The sequence below is a fragment of the Neomonachus schauinslandi genome, chromosome 1 (genome assembly GCF_002201575.2).
Source record: "Neomonachus schauinslandi chromosome 1, ASM220157v2, whole genome shotgun sequence".
NCBI classification, from domain to species: Eukaryota; Metazoa; Chordata; class Mammalia; order Carnivora; family Phocidae; genus Neomonachus; species Neomonachus schauinslandi.
The window spans coordinates 110185440-110200956 of NC_058403.1; the positions used below are offsets into that span (position 1 = coordinate 110185440).

Sequence of the window (15517 nt, forward strand, 5' to 3'; positions counted from 1 at the left end):
ATTCAGAGCAAAAGCCTGCTTGCTTCAACCTTCTCCCAAATCATATAACTGAAGGCTACACCCTACCATGCTCTAACTAAGACACCTTGTTGTCATTGGTGATAAGGTATTTAACTACATGTGTGTTCCTAGGGTGGTCTTTGGCTGAAATGCATGGACAGTTATAGGCTGTCATTTCACATTCACTGATATGCACAAACATCTTAGGGGTAAAGTATTATTATTCCCAATTTACCCCCAGGGAAACTGAAGCTGAATGAGGTCAAGCGATTGAACAGATATCATACAAGGAGACTGCTAGACCTAACCCTGTTCACTTAATGTAAGGATCAGTCCAGGCCCTTTTTACAACACCCAGATGTCCTCAGCCACGGAGAATCTCAGTTTGCTTCCTTTACCTTAGAGGTGAAGTCAAACAGCAAAAACACAACTCCCACCAGGAACATTTCTCAGACTTAAGAGGCCTTTAAAAGGAAGCTGAACTCTACAGTGAAGATGAATATTCCAGTCTGGGTGGTAAGTAAACGGATGTCCCTTACCTATATTGTCTACCTCCTTGTGTGTATACAGGTATTTTACAAAAAAATACAATGAACTGAAAACAAAGCCCCCTGGAAAGACACAGGTGGTACTTAGAGTAGCCAGATGCCTCAAGCCTTGCAACAAGCATGACTGGGTCTAGAGCGAGGCACCCATCTCGGGCACAAAATTTAAGGGGCACCCAAAATCTCATTAATCGAGATCAAATCGATTAAAAAATCAAATCAGCAAACTGCGACCCAAAGGCCGGCGCCTGTTTTTGTAATAAAGTTTTATCGTAAGTTCCAGCATGTGTCTACTCAAAAACCAAAGTCCAGCATCAACAATACCAAGCGGCCTCACCGTGTCACTAGTAGTGGCTCTCCCTACCCCACTCAAACAAACACGCTTCAAAGGAGCTCAGAGGAAAGGGAGGTCAGTTCGCCACAGGCTGCCAGGGGAAAGCAGGTGAGAAAGCTCCTGAGCAGCTCTCTGCCCCGCCGCTCCTCTCCCCGCACCGCGGTCCTGCCGCTTTAAATCCCAGGGGCTTGGAGGCGCGCGGCGGGCCGTTGCCCGGGGAGACAGACGCACAATAGCGCGCACGCTCCCAGGCCCGGAACGGCGGCCGCGCCGGCCACTGCGCTAGCGGCCTACCCCCAGCTCCCCGTCAGCCATGGCCAACTTGTACTCGCGTCGCAGCTTCAGAAAGCCCGAGAAGGAGGAGGACAGGCAGGAGGAAGAGGAGGAGGAGGAAGAGGAGGAGGAGGCCCGCGACGCGGAGGAGAAGACGATGGAGGTCCATAGGACGTTCAGCGATGAGTACTTCTGGAAGGTTGTGGACGTCGGTGACAGCAATGGCGAAAATTCAGAGCCCTTCCTTCCCCGCTTAGCCAGCATCGTCAGCCCCAGCCTGAGCCCGACCCCGCCGCTCAGCCAGACGTCGAGCCCGTCGTGGAGCGAGACCCCGAGCTGGAGCTCACAGTGGAGCACGTCCTCCCAGAGAAGTACAGCCCCTGCCCGCCCCTTCCTCTAGGGCTTCCCGGGCCCTAGGGGCAGCTGGTCCCGCGACTCCAGAGCCTTGGTCTCTTCGCGCGTATGGTTTCTAAATACATGCTCCACTCCACACACAACCCAGTCTACCTCCGGCCCTTCTGTCAAAGGCATTGAAATCTTGGCTGAGCCTTTGTGATGGCTCACAATTTCGGACATCGTTGAAACGCTTGGTGAAACTGGAAGCTTGGGTAGTGCCATACGGAGCGCATTTGTAGTACTCCTGTGTGCATTCACGCCGTGATTGTGTTCTCTCTCCCCACCCCCATTCTCCTCTCTCTCTTTCACGCGCACACACACACACACACACGCTCCTGGAAGACTAGTGCCTTCAGTGTTGTGCTACTAAGACAATCCTGCGAAAAACTCATTTTTGTGTTTAAGTTCCTGTGCTAAAACCACTTTAGTCACTTCCTTTAAAAAGAGACGCAGAACAGTTATTTAGAGTAGGATTCTCAACCTCCCAGTATTGACATTTCTGTCAGGAACCTTCTTTGTTGGGCAGAGGGTGGGAGGGGGCTGTCCTCTGCATTATAGGTGTTTTGTAGCATCCCTAGCCTCTAGCGGGGACTATGCCATTAGCCCCCACTCTACGATAATCAAAAATGTCTTTAGATGTTGCCAAACGTCTCGTGGCGGGCGGGGGGTGAGCAGAAATTGTTCTTTTGAGAACCACTGATTTAGAAGGAGTGGCTAAATTTTTTAATGTTTCATTCAACAGGTTTTCCTAAAATATTTCAGACATTTAGAAAAGACTTGTCTGGAATGAATTTAGATAGGTAAGAAATGTTTTGTTTTCATATTATTGTTGGAAGCTTATGATGTTTACCTCTTGGATAAACATGTCTGGAAATAGAGTAAAATACTCCAGAGCACTTAGAACTAATTTATTCAAAACGATTTTTTAAAAAATCATACTGTTAGACACTTTGGAGATAGAGAGCAGGTACCTGTCCATCTACCTGCAGAGATGGCATGTCCTCTTAATATAACATGAAATAATAACACCCTGCCAGGTGGGCAATAGCAAGGGCTCTGAATGTTTAGGACATAGGTCTCTATTGGCTAAATGAGACCGTGATTATAGACACCTTCTGTGAAGGAGACTGGAAATTATGGTCTTTTTTTTCCTCTCTCTCTTTTTCTTATTGTTGTTATTGCTATTAGCCTTCAAGCACAGGAAGACTCCAGAGAAATACCTTTTGGAACATCTTTATAAATCTTCCCTGAAATCTCACACCAAACCTGAGTCCACAATCTTGAATTACTGTTCACCTAAGCTTTGCTTTTACAAGCAACTTTTAAATTCCTAAGCATCAGGAGGATTGTTCTGTCCCATTTTTATATTTTTATTTATCCTTTTAATTCAACTTTTTAAGAAAAAAATAATGTGTACATGGTTAAAATATTGAAGTATACAAAGGTACAAAATAAAAAATCTCCATGCCCTTCTTCATCCCCACACTCCCACTCATCAGTTAACATATTATTAATGGTTTGTTTCTAATATAATTTTATTTTTATTTTTTTAAAGATTTTATTTTTAAGTAATCTCTTCACCCAACGTGGGGCTTGAACTCACAACCTCGAGATCAAGAGTTGCAGGCTCTACTGACTTTGGCCAATGAGGTGCCCCTTCAATATAATTTTAACTAGCATATTTTCATTCCCTGATTTATCCATTTTTGACATAATTATGGGCTTCCCACCCATGAAAGATGAGGAATATAACTCATACTATTTCCCTCCTCTTCATTTTTGGTAATTATGTTATTTTTAATTTTTCTAGCCTTTAGGACTTTAAGGTATTTAAGCCTCTACTATCAAATTTATCAACTTTAGTGACTACCTACTAACTCTTATTATGAAAGTTAACACACTATCCTCTCACCCCTTCCTCCTCTAATTAACAACAAATTATATACATTTTATAACAAACTATATTAATGTGTAATATATATTCATATAAAGTCATTTTACTCTGCCAAGGTTTGTTATGTTCATATTATGTTTTATAATCATAATTAACTCAGTACAGGTTAATTCTAAAAATTGAAAACCAATCAACAATATAATTTCATGCTAAGAACCCAATAATGTGATTGGATTCGTGCACAAAAAAAAAAAAAAAACCCAAATCCTTTGTCAGTAAAACTTGGCTCCTAAAAGGAGAACTTTTCAACTCTCAGTTGTTTTTAATTGTCTTCAGTTTTCCTGAGTTGGGTTCAGTGGGCACACTTTCTTGATTCCTATATTACTTGCTTTCTTCTATTCCTTTTCTCTTGGCTGGAGAAACTCGTCAGGTAATTCTCTCATGCAGATCTCATGAGTAGTCAGACTTCTGAGTTCTTGCCTGTCTGAAGATTTCTTCATTTTACCCTCATACTTAATTAATAATATAACCTGGCATAGAAGAATACATTTAAAACCCTTTTCCTCAGAACTCTGAAGACATTGCTTCTTTGCCTTCTAGTACCCAGTATTGCTAATCGTTCTGATTCTCAGACACTAGTGATACGTGAGTACTTCCTTCATTTGTCTCTGTCTTTTCCTTTAGGACTCCTACTAGATAGCTGTTGGGCCTCTTGGATATCTTCAAGATTTGGGATGTTTATATGATAATATGCAGCCCTTGAGCAAAAATTTTTATTTTGGTATTCATTTTTGTCATTTCAAGGAGCCAGATCTCGTTCTCTTTTGCTTTTCAAATAGTGGTTGCTTTTAACTCTCTTTTGAGAGTACTCTTATACCAAGGTTCTTTTATTTCAGGGTTAGTTCTGTTTATCTTGGTGCTTCTCTTCTGTACTATTGATTGCCCTTAGGTGACTGGTAATCCTTGGTTATCGATTTGTATTTATAAATGAATGGCCAGTAGGTGGCCAAAATGGCGTCGTTCTGCAGCTGAGTAGTTCCTCACAGGGCTTGCCTGGAAGGTTGGCTGTGAGTCCTATGTGGGTGGATGGGGGGATATCAGAGCCAGCCTCTTGTGGAGTGTCTGCAGGAAGCAGGCAAGCTGGATGCTCCACTATTACTAGATAAGGACACGTCACTCTGTGGTTGGAGTTCTTCATGCATTTCATTTCTGGATGGAATGTCCCTTCCTCCTTTCTCATCCAGGTCTATTGGGCAGGTCCTCTGGAACCTCATACTGTGCTCTGCTTCTCTTTCAGACCTAAAGCCTCCCCAGAGAGGCTGCCCACTCTTTGTAGGAAGCAGTTCTGTGGGCTTCATCTGGAAATAAAAACAACTGCCCTGTGTCAGGGGAGAAGAAGGGGGCCTCCCTGCCTGCCCAGTTGCTTTGAGTTGACTTCTTTAACTCCGCCGATGGTAGTCCCCAGCTCCCTCCTCGCTGCACTTGGTTGAGTCTGAGCTAGGAACTTCCCAGAAGAATTTGACTTACCTCTTTTGTCTGGAGCTGTGGTGTTCTCCACTCTGGTTTTCCATCAAATGAAAGCCATTTATTTTCATTCTTTAAGGACTTCAATATTACTTGTCTACTGATGACACCTTTCTTATTTTAAAGGGCTATTTTTGTATTTGTTTGTTTGTATTTGTTATTGCAGTAAGATCTTGGAAAGGAAGGGAATTGGGTGCTCAACTGCCATCTTGACCTGAACTTCCTAATATATGGGAACATCTCTTTACTTGATCAAACTCTTAATTTCTCCTCATAAATCTCCCTAAGAAGATGCTTCTTTTATATTTCTAAGCATTCTCTGGTGAATTTGGTGAGACTGTGTTTTTAAGGAAATCTGTTCTTAAAAAGTCATAAAAATGCAACCAATCCTGGCTCACCTTCTATTTTGAATTGCCCCATTACTATTCTGGTTGAAAATGGGGCCAGCTGTAGATGGCAGATGAATGTGGAGAAACACAGGTTTTGAAGCCAAACAGGTCCGGACCCCATCTCCATCTGCCCCATGCAATGTTTCAGAAGTTCCCTAGAGCCTCAATTTCCTTGCCTGGAGAAAGGGACTATTAATACATGCCTTGATTAGTTTTTGTTAATATGAATGAAATAATGTGAGTAAGGCAACTACTGTGAAGGTACTACTACATAGTAAGTTCTCAGTAAATGTTAATTTTGTTATCCTCAGTCACCTGCCATCTTTACACAGAATTTCAGAAACAATCTCTGGGGTTGGTTTAAGAAAGGCAAAGAGACCTTGATGAATAATGTATTGATTTTGCTAACCATTGAATTGGGGAAAAAAATCCAAACATTAAATGTTGTGTAGGGATTGCTCTTTAATAGACCCTTGGTCCCTATAACTTGTTTCTCTGGGAGGTGAGATAAACAGGACTCCCCCAGAGACTTGCACAGGTGGCTTTGGCAGAGTTATTCATCACTTATTACAAGACACAGTCATTTCAGAATTATAATACCCCACTGATGCAACATGCCAAGGAACCAAGCATCCAAAAAGGAAGGTAGAGACATAAGAGAACTAAGAATGATGGGGGAAAAAAAAAAGTGACAACCTAAAATTGACTCAATTATTTGAAAAGATTTGATAATTTTAGAAGATCCAGCAAATTATTACAAAAAACTGAAATTCAAAGAGGCAAAGGAACTTGAAGCAATAGATATTATTTACTTGTTACTGGTAACAGTCATTTTAACTAGTAAAAATCAATAAATTTCTGCCTTCCTATCATGTCAGTGATAACTCAAGTAACTGAACTACTTGTAGAAAGAATACAAATTGTTTGATTACAATGCATTTAACTTCAAACCTCTTAAAAAAATTTTTGGATTATTTTTAAGCTATTTAATTGGGGCACCTGGCTGGCTCAGTTGGAGGAGCATAGAACTCTTGATCTCAGAGTCGTGAGTTCGAGCCCCATGTTGGATGTAGAAATTACTTAAATAAATAAAATGAACAAAATGTCTCATTTAAATTCAAGTAAATGCTTAAACACACACACCATCACCACCACCACCAACACACATGCCCAGATATAGTGGTAGTGCTTTATTCCCCGGGGCGGGGGAATGCGATATTGGGAGCCTCAGGGACTTAGGAATACTTTCCCTATGATGAAAACACACTGCCTGACTTTACTGAGACATAAGAATGGAAGAAAATATTTCAAAGAAAATAGAAACCAGAATCTTCTATGTATGTGCATTATTTGACTGTTAAAATGTGCTATATTTGGAAGAACTGCTAACAACTATATAGGTATACTCAAAACTAACTCTTTGTCTAAACTTCAGGACTATGTATCACACTTTGTATCCAGGAATCCCAACATCAGTACAAACAGAAGAAAGCTGGCTTCAAGAATTTTCTGGCAAAAGGCAGAGGAGTGAGTAGTTTGATTTCTTAGCTTTTGCTGGGCGATAGGCTTGCACACTGGAAAGAGCGTGGCTGGAGGTGGCGGGAGAGCCAGGTTTGAATCCCAGCCCAACACAAACTGACCTTTGCCCCACAGAGTCTCAGGCTCTTCATGTGCTGGTAATAAGAATAATACTTCCATCACAGAATTGTTAGGAAGATCAAAATGAGATGAAATCTTTAAACTCTTCGGCACCTAACCTGTGATAAATGCCAACGTTTATGTTCACATCAAGAAATAATCTGCCTTTATGTTTTGATACATATCTTCATTTTTTTATTAAGAAGCAACATGCATGCTGTTTCTAAATGCCAACCATTAAGAAATATGTAATAAAGTAAAAATTTTAATTTATCTCAGTATAAGGAATTATGAATAGCCCTTCCTTTGAACTTTTCTATTTTATATTATGTCACTTATTCATCAGATGCTTATTGAGCACCTACCACATGCCAAGCACCCATCATAGTCCAAGCCCTGTTTTAGGGAAATGGCAATGAAAAAAAAACAAAACAAAACAAAACGCCTGTCTCAGTGATCTGGTATTAAAGTGTGGAAGGTGTGGTGAGTGGTGAGATAGATAATACACAAAATAAGCAAATATGTAGTACATTAGGCTATAGACGTGCTAAGGAGAAAAAGCAGAGGAAAGGACAGGAGATGTTGGGTGGGAAGGGTGCCAGGTTACATGGGGTGCTGAGGGAAATCTTCACTGAGAAGCTAAAATTCTTGAGCAAAGACCTCAAGGATGCGAGAGACTGAGCCAGGATGATCCCTGGGGAAAGATGATTCCAGGCACTCGGACTAGCGCGTGCCTCCTCCTAGAACAAGGGGGCAGTCAGTGTGGCTGCAGCGAAGTAAGTGGGAGGAGAATCTGAGGGGAGAGGGTCAAAGGCACAATTGAGGACCAGATCTTTTTCAGTGGGAATGAAGTGGAAAGACGCTAGAGAGTTTGCACAGAAGAGTGACACAATCTAACATAAAAATGGACCAAATACTAAAAAGATGTTAATAATTCCCAAATTAATCTGCACAATGTAACTCTGATGGGATTTTTCAATGGAATGTGACAAGTTGATTTGTTGCCCTGGCTTAGCAGTGTTAAAAGACAAACTGAGACATTTTCAGATTTCTGAGTTTGAGCAAACATGGATTGAACAGAGCAGTGCCCAACAGGAGATAGTTAGGAGCGCTCCCCAGACAAGAGAGAGGGGAGAGGTTCTTTTTTTGTTTTTTTGGGTTTTTTTCTTAAGATTTTATTTATTTGCGAGAGAGACAATGAGAGACAGAGAGCATGAGAGGGAGGAGGGTCAGAGGGAGAAGCAGACTCCCTGCCGAGCAGGGAGCCTGATGTGGGACTGGATCCCGGGACTCCAGGATCATGATCTGAGCCAAAGGCAGTTGCTTAACCAACTGAGCCACCCAGGCGCCCGCGAGGGGAGAGGTTCTTACAGAGAAGACACCGGAGCAGAACAAGGAAAATTTTTGATTGGCTAGCTTATGGGCTTGAGTTATTTGGGAAGCCTAGTTGGCTGTTCCCGGTTGGCTGTTCTTAACCTTGAGGCATTTACAGGAATTGACTGGAACAGATCTTGGTTTGCTTACCTAGGCTACCAAGGAAGGTGTTAGGGCCACCTCATCTGATGGCCACTCAGTCTGAACCAAGCAGGAACCTAGTGAGCCTACGTGTGCCTCTCCATTTCTTTCAGATCTTCTTCCATAGTTTTGTGGGGGTTTTTTCCCCCATAAAGGATTCATGCAGCTCTTCCTAGTTTATTCCTAGGTATTTTATAGTCTTGTACTGATGTAACAATTGGACACCTTTTTCCTGTTATGTTTTCTAATTTTTGTCAATGCATAGGAAAATTACTGATTTCTATATATTAATCTTGTATCTGACCCCGCCCCTTGGTGAAATTCCTTATTAATTCTAATAGTTTGTACATTGAAAGTCTACAAAACAATTAACATTTCCTCTGAGTAATGGCAACTTTATCTCTTCTTGAGCTTTTTTACTTAGCAGTGCATCATGGACATCTTTCCATGTTATGAAAGATTGATCTAATTCATTGAAACAACAGCATAGTATTCCCTTTTATACAGTTATTGTGGGTTATGTAATAAAACTGATTGCTAGATATTTCAGAGTTGGGTTGGGTTGGTTTGATGTTTTGAGCTCTTCCCCTTAACAACTAAATGCCTTAATAAAAATCTTGGTGCATTCATTTTTTTATACCTGTGCTGGTATTTCTGTTGGACAAAATGCCTAAAACATATTTAAAATTTTTTTCAGATACTTCACATAGGAAGTGCATCATTTTCTGAAGCCCACTTCTTTCTCCAACAGCAGTCCTTGCTAGCCCCGGCTCTGTGAGCAAATGGGCCAGCTCCCTCCCCTTACCTCTGTCCCATTGTACGTTGATCTGGTTGGTTTTCATCGTTCCAATTCTATCCGTTTAAATCTTCTAGACATTTATTCGAAGTTGCCGATGGTCACCTTCCCCATTTCCAGTACTGCCGTGGAATCTGGGCAGGGAATAATCCTCATGGTTGAGTTCAGTGTCTTAAAGGAGAACCCCCAGCACCCTTTGACCTGAAAAGTCTTTTACAGAATAACAGACATAAGATAGACAAAGTAGTACTTAAAAAAGCAGAAAACAAAAGAGTCCGCAAACCATGTTTATAATCAAGTACAGTGTGTGTCTCTGTAGTAGTCTAGGACCAGAAAGGAACAGGGAAACATTTTTAAATGTGATCCATCAGTGGTGGCTTTCCTCTGTTCCCCACTGTCGATAAAAAGTTATTTGGAAAAGGCAAAAAAAAGTAAAAGGTAAAACAAATACAAATAAGCATATTTGTTTTTCCAAAGGGCATATTTTCTTTTACATTAAACTTCCTTCCTACTTTGTCAGGATTGATGACGAATGTACACTCATTTTACAGGGAAGAAAGCATCCTCTGTAATTAAAGAAACTGACCATGAAAATCTGGCTTCTAAGTTAAGAGGTAAATGGATGTTTGGAGACTTTCCCTTTGCCCATGAAGGCAAACTGCCATTGGGAAATCAGCTTTAACGGGGACAGTGCCCGCCCCCTCTCGAAAAGCCCTCCCCTAAGAATCTATGTGAGGAGGTGGTGAAAAGGTTTCAGGGCATTGTAACTGTGTGTGTGTGTGTGTGTGTGTGTGTGTTTGAGATGGGTAGTAGGTGGCGAGAAAGTAGAAGACCCTGTTACGAAGGTTTTAAACTTTATTGATGCTTTTCTCTTCAGAAAAATGGGTAATTAATCCAAAAGAGCAAAGACTGAGTATTTTATGTGAGCTGGAGGTAAGAAATGTTTATCAGTCCAATAGTACACAGTGTTCATGGTAAATATCATTTATTCAAACTTCAATTCTCTCTCTTTCTAAAAACGTAGTTTAAAGAAGACTTCATAACCCTATTTGAGCCACCTCTGAGAACATTGCCTAGCATCGGACCACCGTCCATTCTGACATTCAAACAAGAGAGTTCCAATTTAGGCATTAACTTCAAGGTGATTTTAATTCATATTATTTTAAAATTTTGAAATTGTGTTTATTAATGAATGATGTAATAAGCCACACGATGATTTGCACAGAAGACGTGAACATACTTTAAAAAACAAAAACAGGCGAAGAGCTCTTTTCCCTGGAACAGCGCTTAGGGTGGCTCTGTCCCTCTGCTGGGGCTGCTAGAACAAAGTACCGCCCAGCGGGCGGCCTAAAACCACAGCAACTTGTTGTCTCACAGTTCCGAAGGCTGGAAGTTCAAAGTCAATGTGTCAGCCAGTCCAGCCTCTAGGGGAGCATCTTTCCTTGCCTCTTCCTCGCTTCTGGCGGGGCCATCGAACGCTGGCCTTCCTTGGCTTGTGCCTGCTCCACTCCTATGTCCGCCTCAGCTGTCCCGGCATTCTCTGTGGGTCTGTATCCCAGTGTCCCTCTTCTCCAAGGACACCAGTCATGTTGGATTATGATCTGATCACCTCATCCTCACTTGATGACATCTGCAAAGACCCCACTTCTACATAAGGCCCCATTCCCAGGTACCAGGGGTTGGGACTTCAATATATCTTTTCAGGGGACACGATTCATCCCATGACAGTGGCCACAAGGGCTGGAAACAAAGGTGAATGTTTGCCATACTTGATCATCTTAAGTGACAGATTAATGCCTCTGCCTGATGGGCAAGGGAAGAGGCGCCCTCCTAATTCCAACAGGACCGCACACCGTCCCGCTGTACCAGAGCTGTGAGGGACTGATTGGTGGTAGGATTATTTCCAAACTCAGATGGCCTGGCCATGTCGAGAGAGCTGCACACTCCCCAGATCAGAACCCCCTTCATTATTTCCTTCGGGGTACGCTAAAGGTACAGGCTTACTCCCTGGAAATAAGAGCCAGCAATCGTGGGAGGCGGCCTGCGGCAGGTGTGTGTGCGGGGTTGTTGGGGATGCTGGGTGGGCACACCCCCGTGCTGCTCAGGGCCGCCTCGGGCAGTGCATTAAACTATACAAGTCTAAATATGCCACGTAATGTAACATCAGTCAGTATTTGCTGCTTGTATTTGTCCTGGTTTTTCTAAACTTTAGGGTCACCCTTTAGACTCTTCAGGCTGAAATTCTTTATTCAAACATAGCTCCTTCCTCTTTCTGAACCACAAAAGCTTGTACCCAAGGAAGTGTCTGGAGTTTTCTTCTGCTGACACCCAGAGATGGTCCTGAACATGAGGAAAGCCTGGTGGCCTTTCTTCCACGGGAGTTGTCCCTGCGCTGGCCCCCAGATCTTGGGCAGCTCTTTCAGGCCCGCTTACACGGGGCTTTGACAGGGGCAGCCGTAGCTGGCCTGCCCGCTCTCCTCTCCAGCTGCACCCTCTTTGGGTGCAGATTCCAGCCCCGCTCATGGTCTTCGGAAGCATCCCCGCCTTGCTTCCCCTGCAGGTGAAGGGGTGAAGGGACTGTGGGCTGAGGAGCTAATTACCAAGACCCTGGTAGGGAAATGGCCTGGCCTCACCACACTCTCTTTTTGTCCTGTCACCTGGGAGGCAAACTAGATGTTTCACCACCATCTCTCCAGGGCAGGTCTTTACCCGCCCCCCCCCCCTCCCCGACCCATGGTTCCGCTTTCAGCCATGTGCAGTACTGATTATCAGGTAGTTTCTTTCTTTCTTTTTTTTTTAAGATTTTATTTATTTGACAGAGAGAGACACAGCGAGAGAGGGAACACAAGCAGGGGGAGTGGGAGAGGGAGAAGCAGGCTTCCCGCCGAGCAGGGACCCCGATGTGGGGCTCAATCCCAAGACCCTGGGATCATGACCTGAGCCGAAGGCAGATGCTTAACAACTGAGCCACCCAGGCGTCCCTATCGGGTAGTTTCAGTAGCCTCAAGATAGTGGCCATCACTCCAGAGTGGTGAAGGCCTGGCGGCACTGGCCACTTCAGCCACCCTTTGGCCCCTCGGTGGCCATTTTGCCCGTCCCAGAGAATGGCAGATACAGCTGGCCTGGTAGTGTTCATGACCTGCGAGTCACACGCGAGTCACACACGAGTCACGCATGAGGTGGGTTTCTCCTGTAGGCCTATGCTGAGACTTGGCTGCTTGCCTGCCCAGGAGCCCCTGCAGTCACAGTGGTGACCTCAGGCCACTCACATGGGCATAGTGTCTCAACCCTTGAGCCCCTAACTCCAAGTCTCCTATTGCTTCCCCTGGCCTCCCACACCCCTTCTGAATTACCGTCACCGCACAGACAGGAGAATTCAGAGCCCCAACCTGGGGCTCATGTGTGTTATCCTTTGTCTCCTGCATCTAGTCACACACTGTAATCCCCCTCCGCCACAAGGGACTCTGATGTCAACAGTAAAGTCATTTGTGCAACTTTCTTTCTTCACTGAGGAGGCATCCTAAGGACCCACAAGCTCCTGATGGTCTCAGCTGCGCTCTGGTGAACCAGACAGAGGCCCTGAAAACACCACCCCTGCCTCTTCAGGCCTCCCCAGCCCTTGAATAGAAATAATGTCTCATTACTGGAATATACAGATCTTGCTGGCTTGGTGCCTTCTGGTATAGGATCTCAGCCCCCTGCAAGTTCCCCACCAACTATTTCAGCCCCCAGGGATTCTGACAGGTTAGCACATCCCCCACCACCCCTTGCTCCCCTACTGGACGTTTGCTGGCCCTGCCCAGAACCCTGGATCCTACTGCTCCCAGAGGCTCTGGGCCTCCTTGTGGGCACCGATTCATTTCTGTTTTCCCTTCTCTGAAGGAAGAAGAGGAGGAAATATCACCCCAGTGTGAATTTTGTGGGTGTGATCTAAGAACATTTCTTTCCAATATGGATATTTTCTCTGATGATGATAACTCGGAATCAATAGAAGAAGCAAGTTCTAAAGTAGGTTTATGGAGGAAATCATGTTATTTTTCAATGTATGAAGTATTTCTGCATCTTCCCCTGCACTGCAATGCTTAAAAGAGTTACATGTTAGCTGGTGGGGAAATATAAATCATAGTCACGATGGGATACCGTTTCATACCCACTCTGATAGCTATAATCAAAAGGATGGATAGTACTAAAAAATGTTGGCAAGGATGTAGAGAAACTGGAAGATAATATGGCGTAGCCACTTCGAGAAGCAGTCTGGCAATTCCTTGAAAAGTTAAATACATGGTTACCTATAGCCCAGCAATTACACTTCTAGGTTTATGCCCAAGAGAATTGACAACCTCTATCGACACAAAAACTTGTACACAAATGTTCATAATAACATGGTTCATAACAGCTGAAAAGTGAAAACAACCCAAATATCCATCAGCTGATAAACAGGTAAATAAATGTGGTGTATCCATACAATGGAATTTTACTCAACCATAAAAAGAACTGAAGTACTGATACATGCTTACATGCTACAACATAGATGAACCTAGAAAATGTTATGCTAAGCAAAAGCCAATCACAAAGTACCACAAGTGTATGATTCCACTTATATGAACTGTACAGAACAGGAAATCTATGCAGACAGAACACAGGTTGGTTGCTTCCAGGGGCTGAGAGGAGAAGAGGATTGGGGCTGGGGGGATGTGTTAAGGGATAAGGGTTCACATTCTAAAAGTTGGCTGAGGTGATGGTTTTGCACAACTCTGTGAGTTCACTAAAAACCATTGACTTGTACACTTGAAATGGATGCGAATTACAGAATGTGAATTCTATCTCAAGAAAGCTGTTACCAAAAAAAGTTACCATAGATCGTTAGCCATTTTGGGTTTTATCCCCCCTAAGTATCTTCATCGAGGACTGGTGAGATGAAAAATGACCTCTTTGTTTTTCAGGCCTCCTGTTGTAGGTATTTTCAAAATCTGATTGACTACATCTATGAGGAAAAAAAAAAAAACCCAGGGCCCCAAAGCAGAATTAATCTGTATTAACCCTCACGCAGCCCACGGCAGTGAAGTTGATAGACTCAAAGCAAAGGAAAAAGCCCTGCGGAGGTAACACTGAGCCTTTGATATTGAAACTCAGGCCCACTGAAGTAGAGAGTTTTTGGTCGATGAACCTTGTTTTTTTCAAAATTTATAATTTTGAAGAGGTGTTCCCAGAAAAGAAATAAAAATTGGGGGCCCCTGGGTGGCTCAGTCGGTTAAGCGTCTGCCTTCGGCTCAAGTCATGATCCCAGGGTCCTGGGATCTAGTCCCACATTGGGCTCCCTGCTCAGTGGGGGGTCTGCTTCTCCCTCTGCCCTTCACCCCACCTGTGTGCCCTCTCTCTCCCTATCTCAAATAAATAAATAAAATCTTTAAAAATAAATAAATAAATAAATGGCCAAAGCAAACCCATTAAAATTCCTGGTAGATGTTATTGAGATTCAGAAGCTCCCAGAAACTCTGTGAATTTTTTAACAATTTAAAGTAGAAATCTACCAACTGCAAATTCTCAGCTCAATTTAGAATTCCCATGTTGGAGAAATTTGTCGACTAAAGAGAGTAGAGACCCATATGTACTGATTAAATGCCTGGATTCACAAGTAATGATAGGTAAAAATAATAAGGGACAGCATTTAAACAGTTAAAATTTGTACTAAAATTCTGTTTTAAGCTTCAAAACACATTTCAGACTTTTGCATCATATTTTTCAATTTTGTAGAAAACAGGAGCGACAAATGGCCAGACAATTTACAATAATGACAAATGGACAGCCTAATTTTTCTGAAGAAGGTGAGTTCCTCAACACTGATGATATCGATCAGTTCTACATCAGAAAGCTCAGATGTTTGACCAAGAGCTGAAATTGGTATATTTAAAAAATAATATTTAAAATGTTCATTCCAAGGGTGCCTGGTTGGCTCAGTCATTAAGAGTCTGCCTTTGGCTCAGATCATGATCCAGGAGTTCTGGGATTGAGCCCCCCATCAGGCTCCCTGCTCTTCGGGGTGTCTGCTTCTCCCTCTCTGCCCCTCCCCCTGCTCCTTCTCTCTCTCTCTCTCTCTCTCTCTCTCTCTCTCTCTCTCTCTTGCGCGCGCGCGCGCGCGCGCGCGCGCGTGAGCACATTTGCTCTCTCTCAAGTAAATAAATAAAATCTTAAAAAATGGTAATAATTAAAAAT

At 43.2% G+C, this 15517-nt stretch overlaps 1 protein-coding gene across 1 annotated transcript in view; it reads left to right on the top strand.

Moving 5' to 3' along the window:
• Positions 1–1192: 1192 nt before the first annotated feature.
• The window catches only part of ERICH6 (glutamate rich 6), a 31351-nt gene continuing 17026 nt past the window's right edge, over positions 1193–15517 (top strand). The window contains 10 exon segments of the mRNA XM_021685959.2: positions 1193–1523; positions 2291–2348; positions 6791–6882; positions 9856–9918; positions 10182–10237; positions 10329–10445; positions 13187–13312; positions 14248–14298; positions 14300–14406; positions 15059–15129. Of these exon segments, the coding sequence (XP_021541634.2) occupies positions 1193–1523; positions 2291–2348; positions 6791–6882; positions 9856–9918; positions 10182–10237; positions 10329–10445; positions 13187–13312; positions 14248–14298; positions 14300–14406; positions 15059–15129 (1072 nt within the window).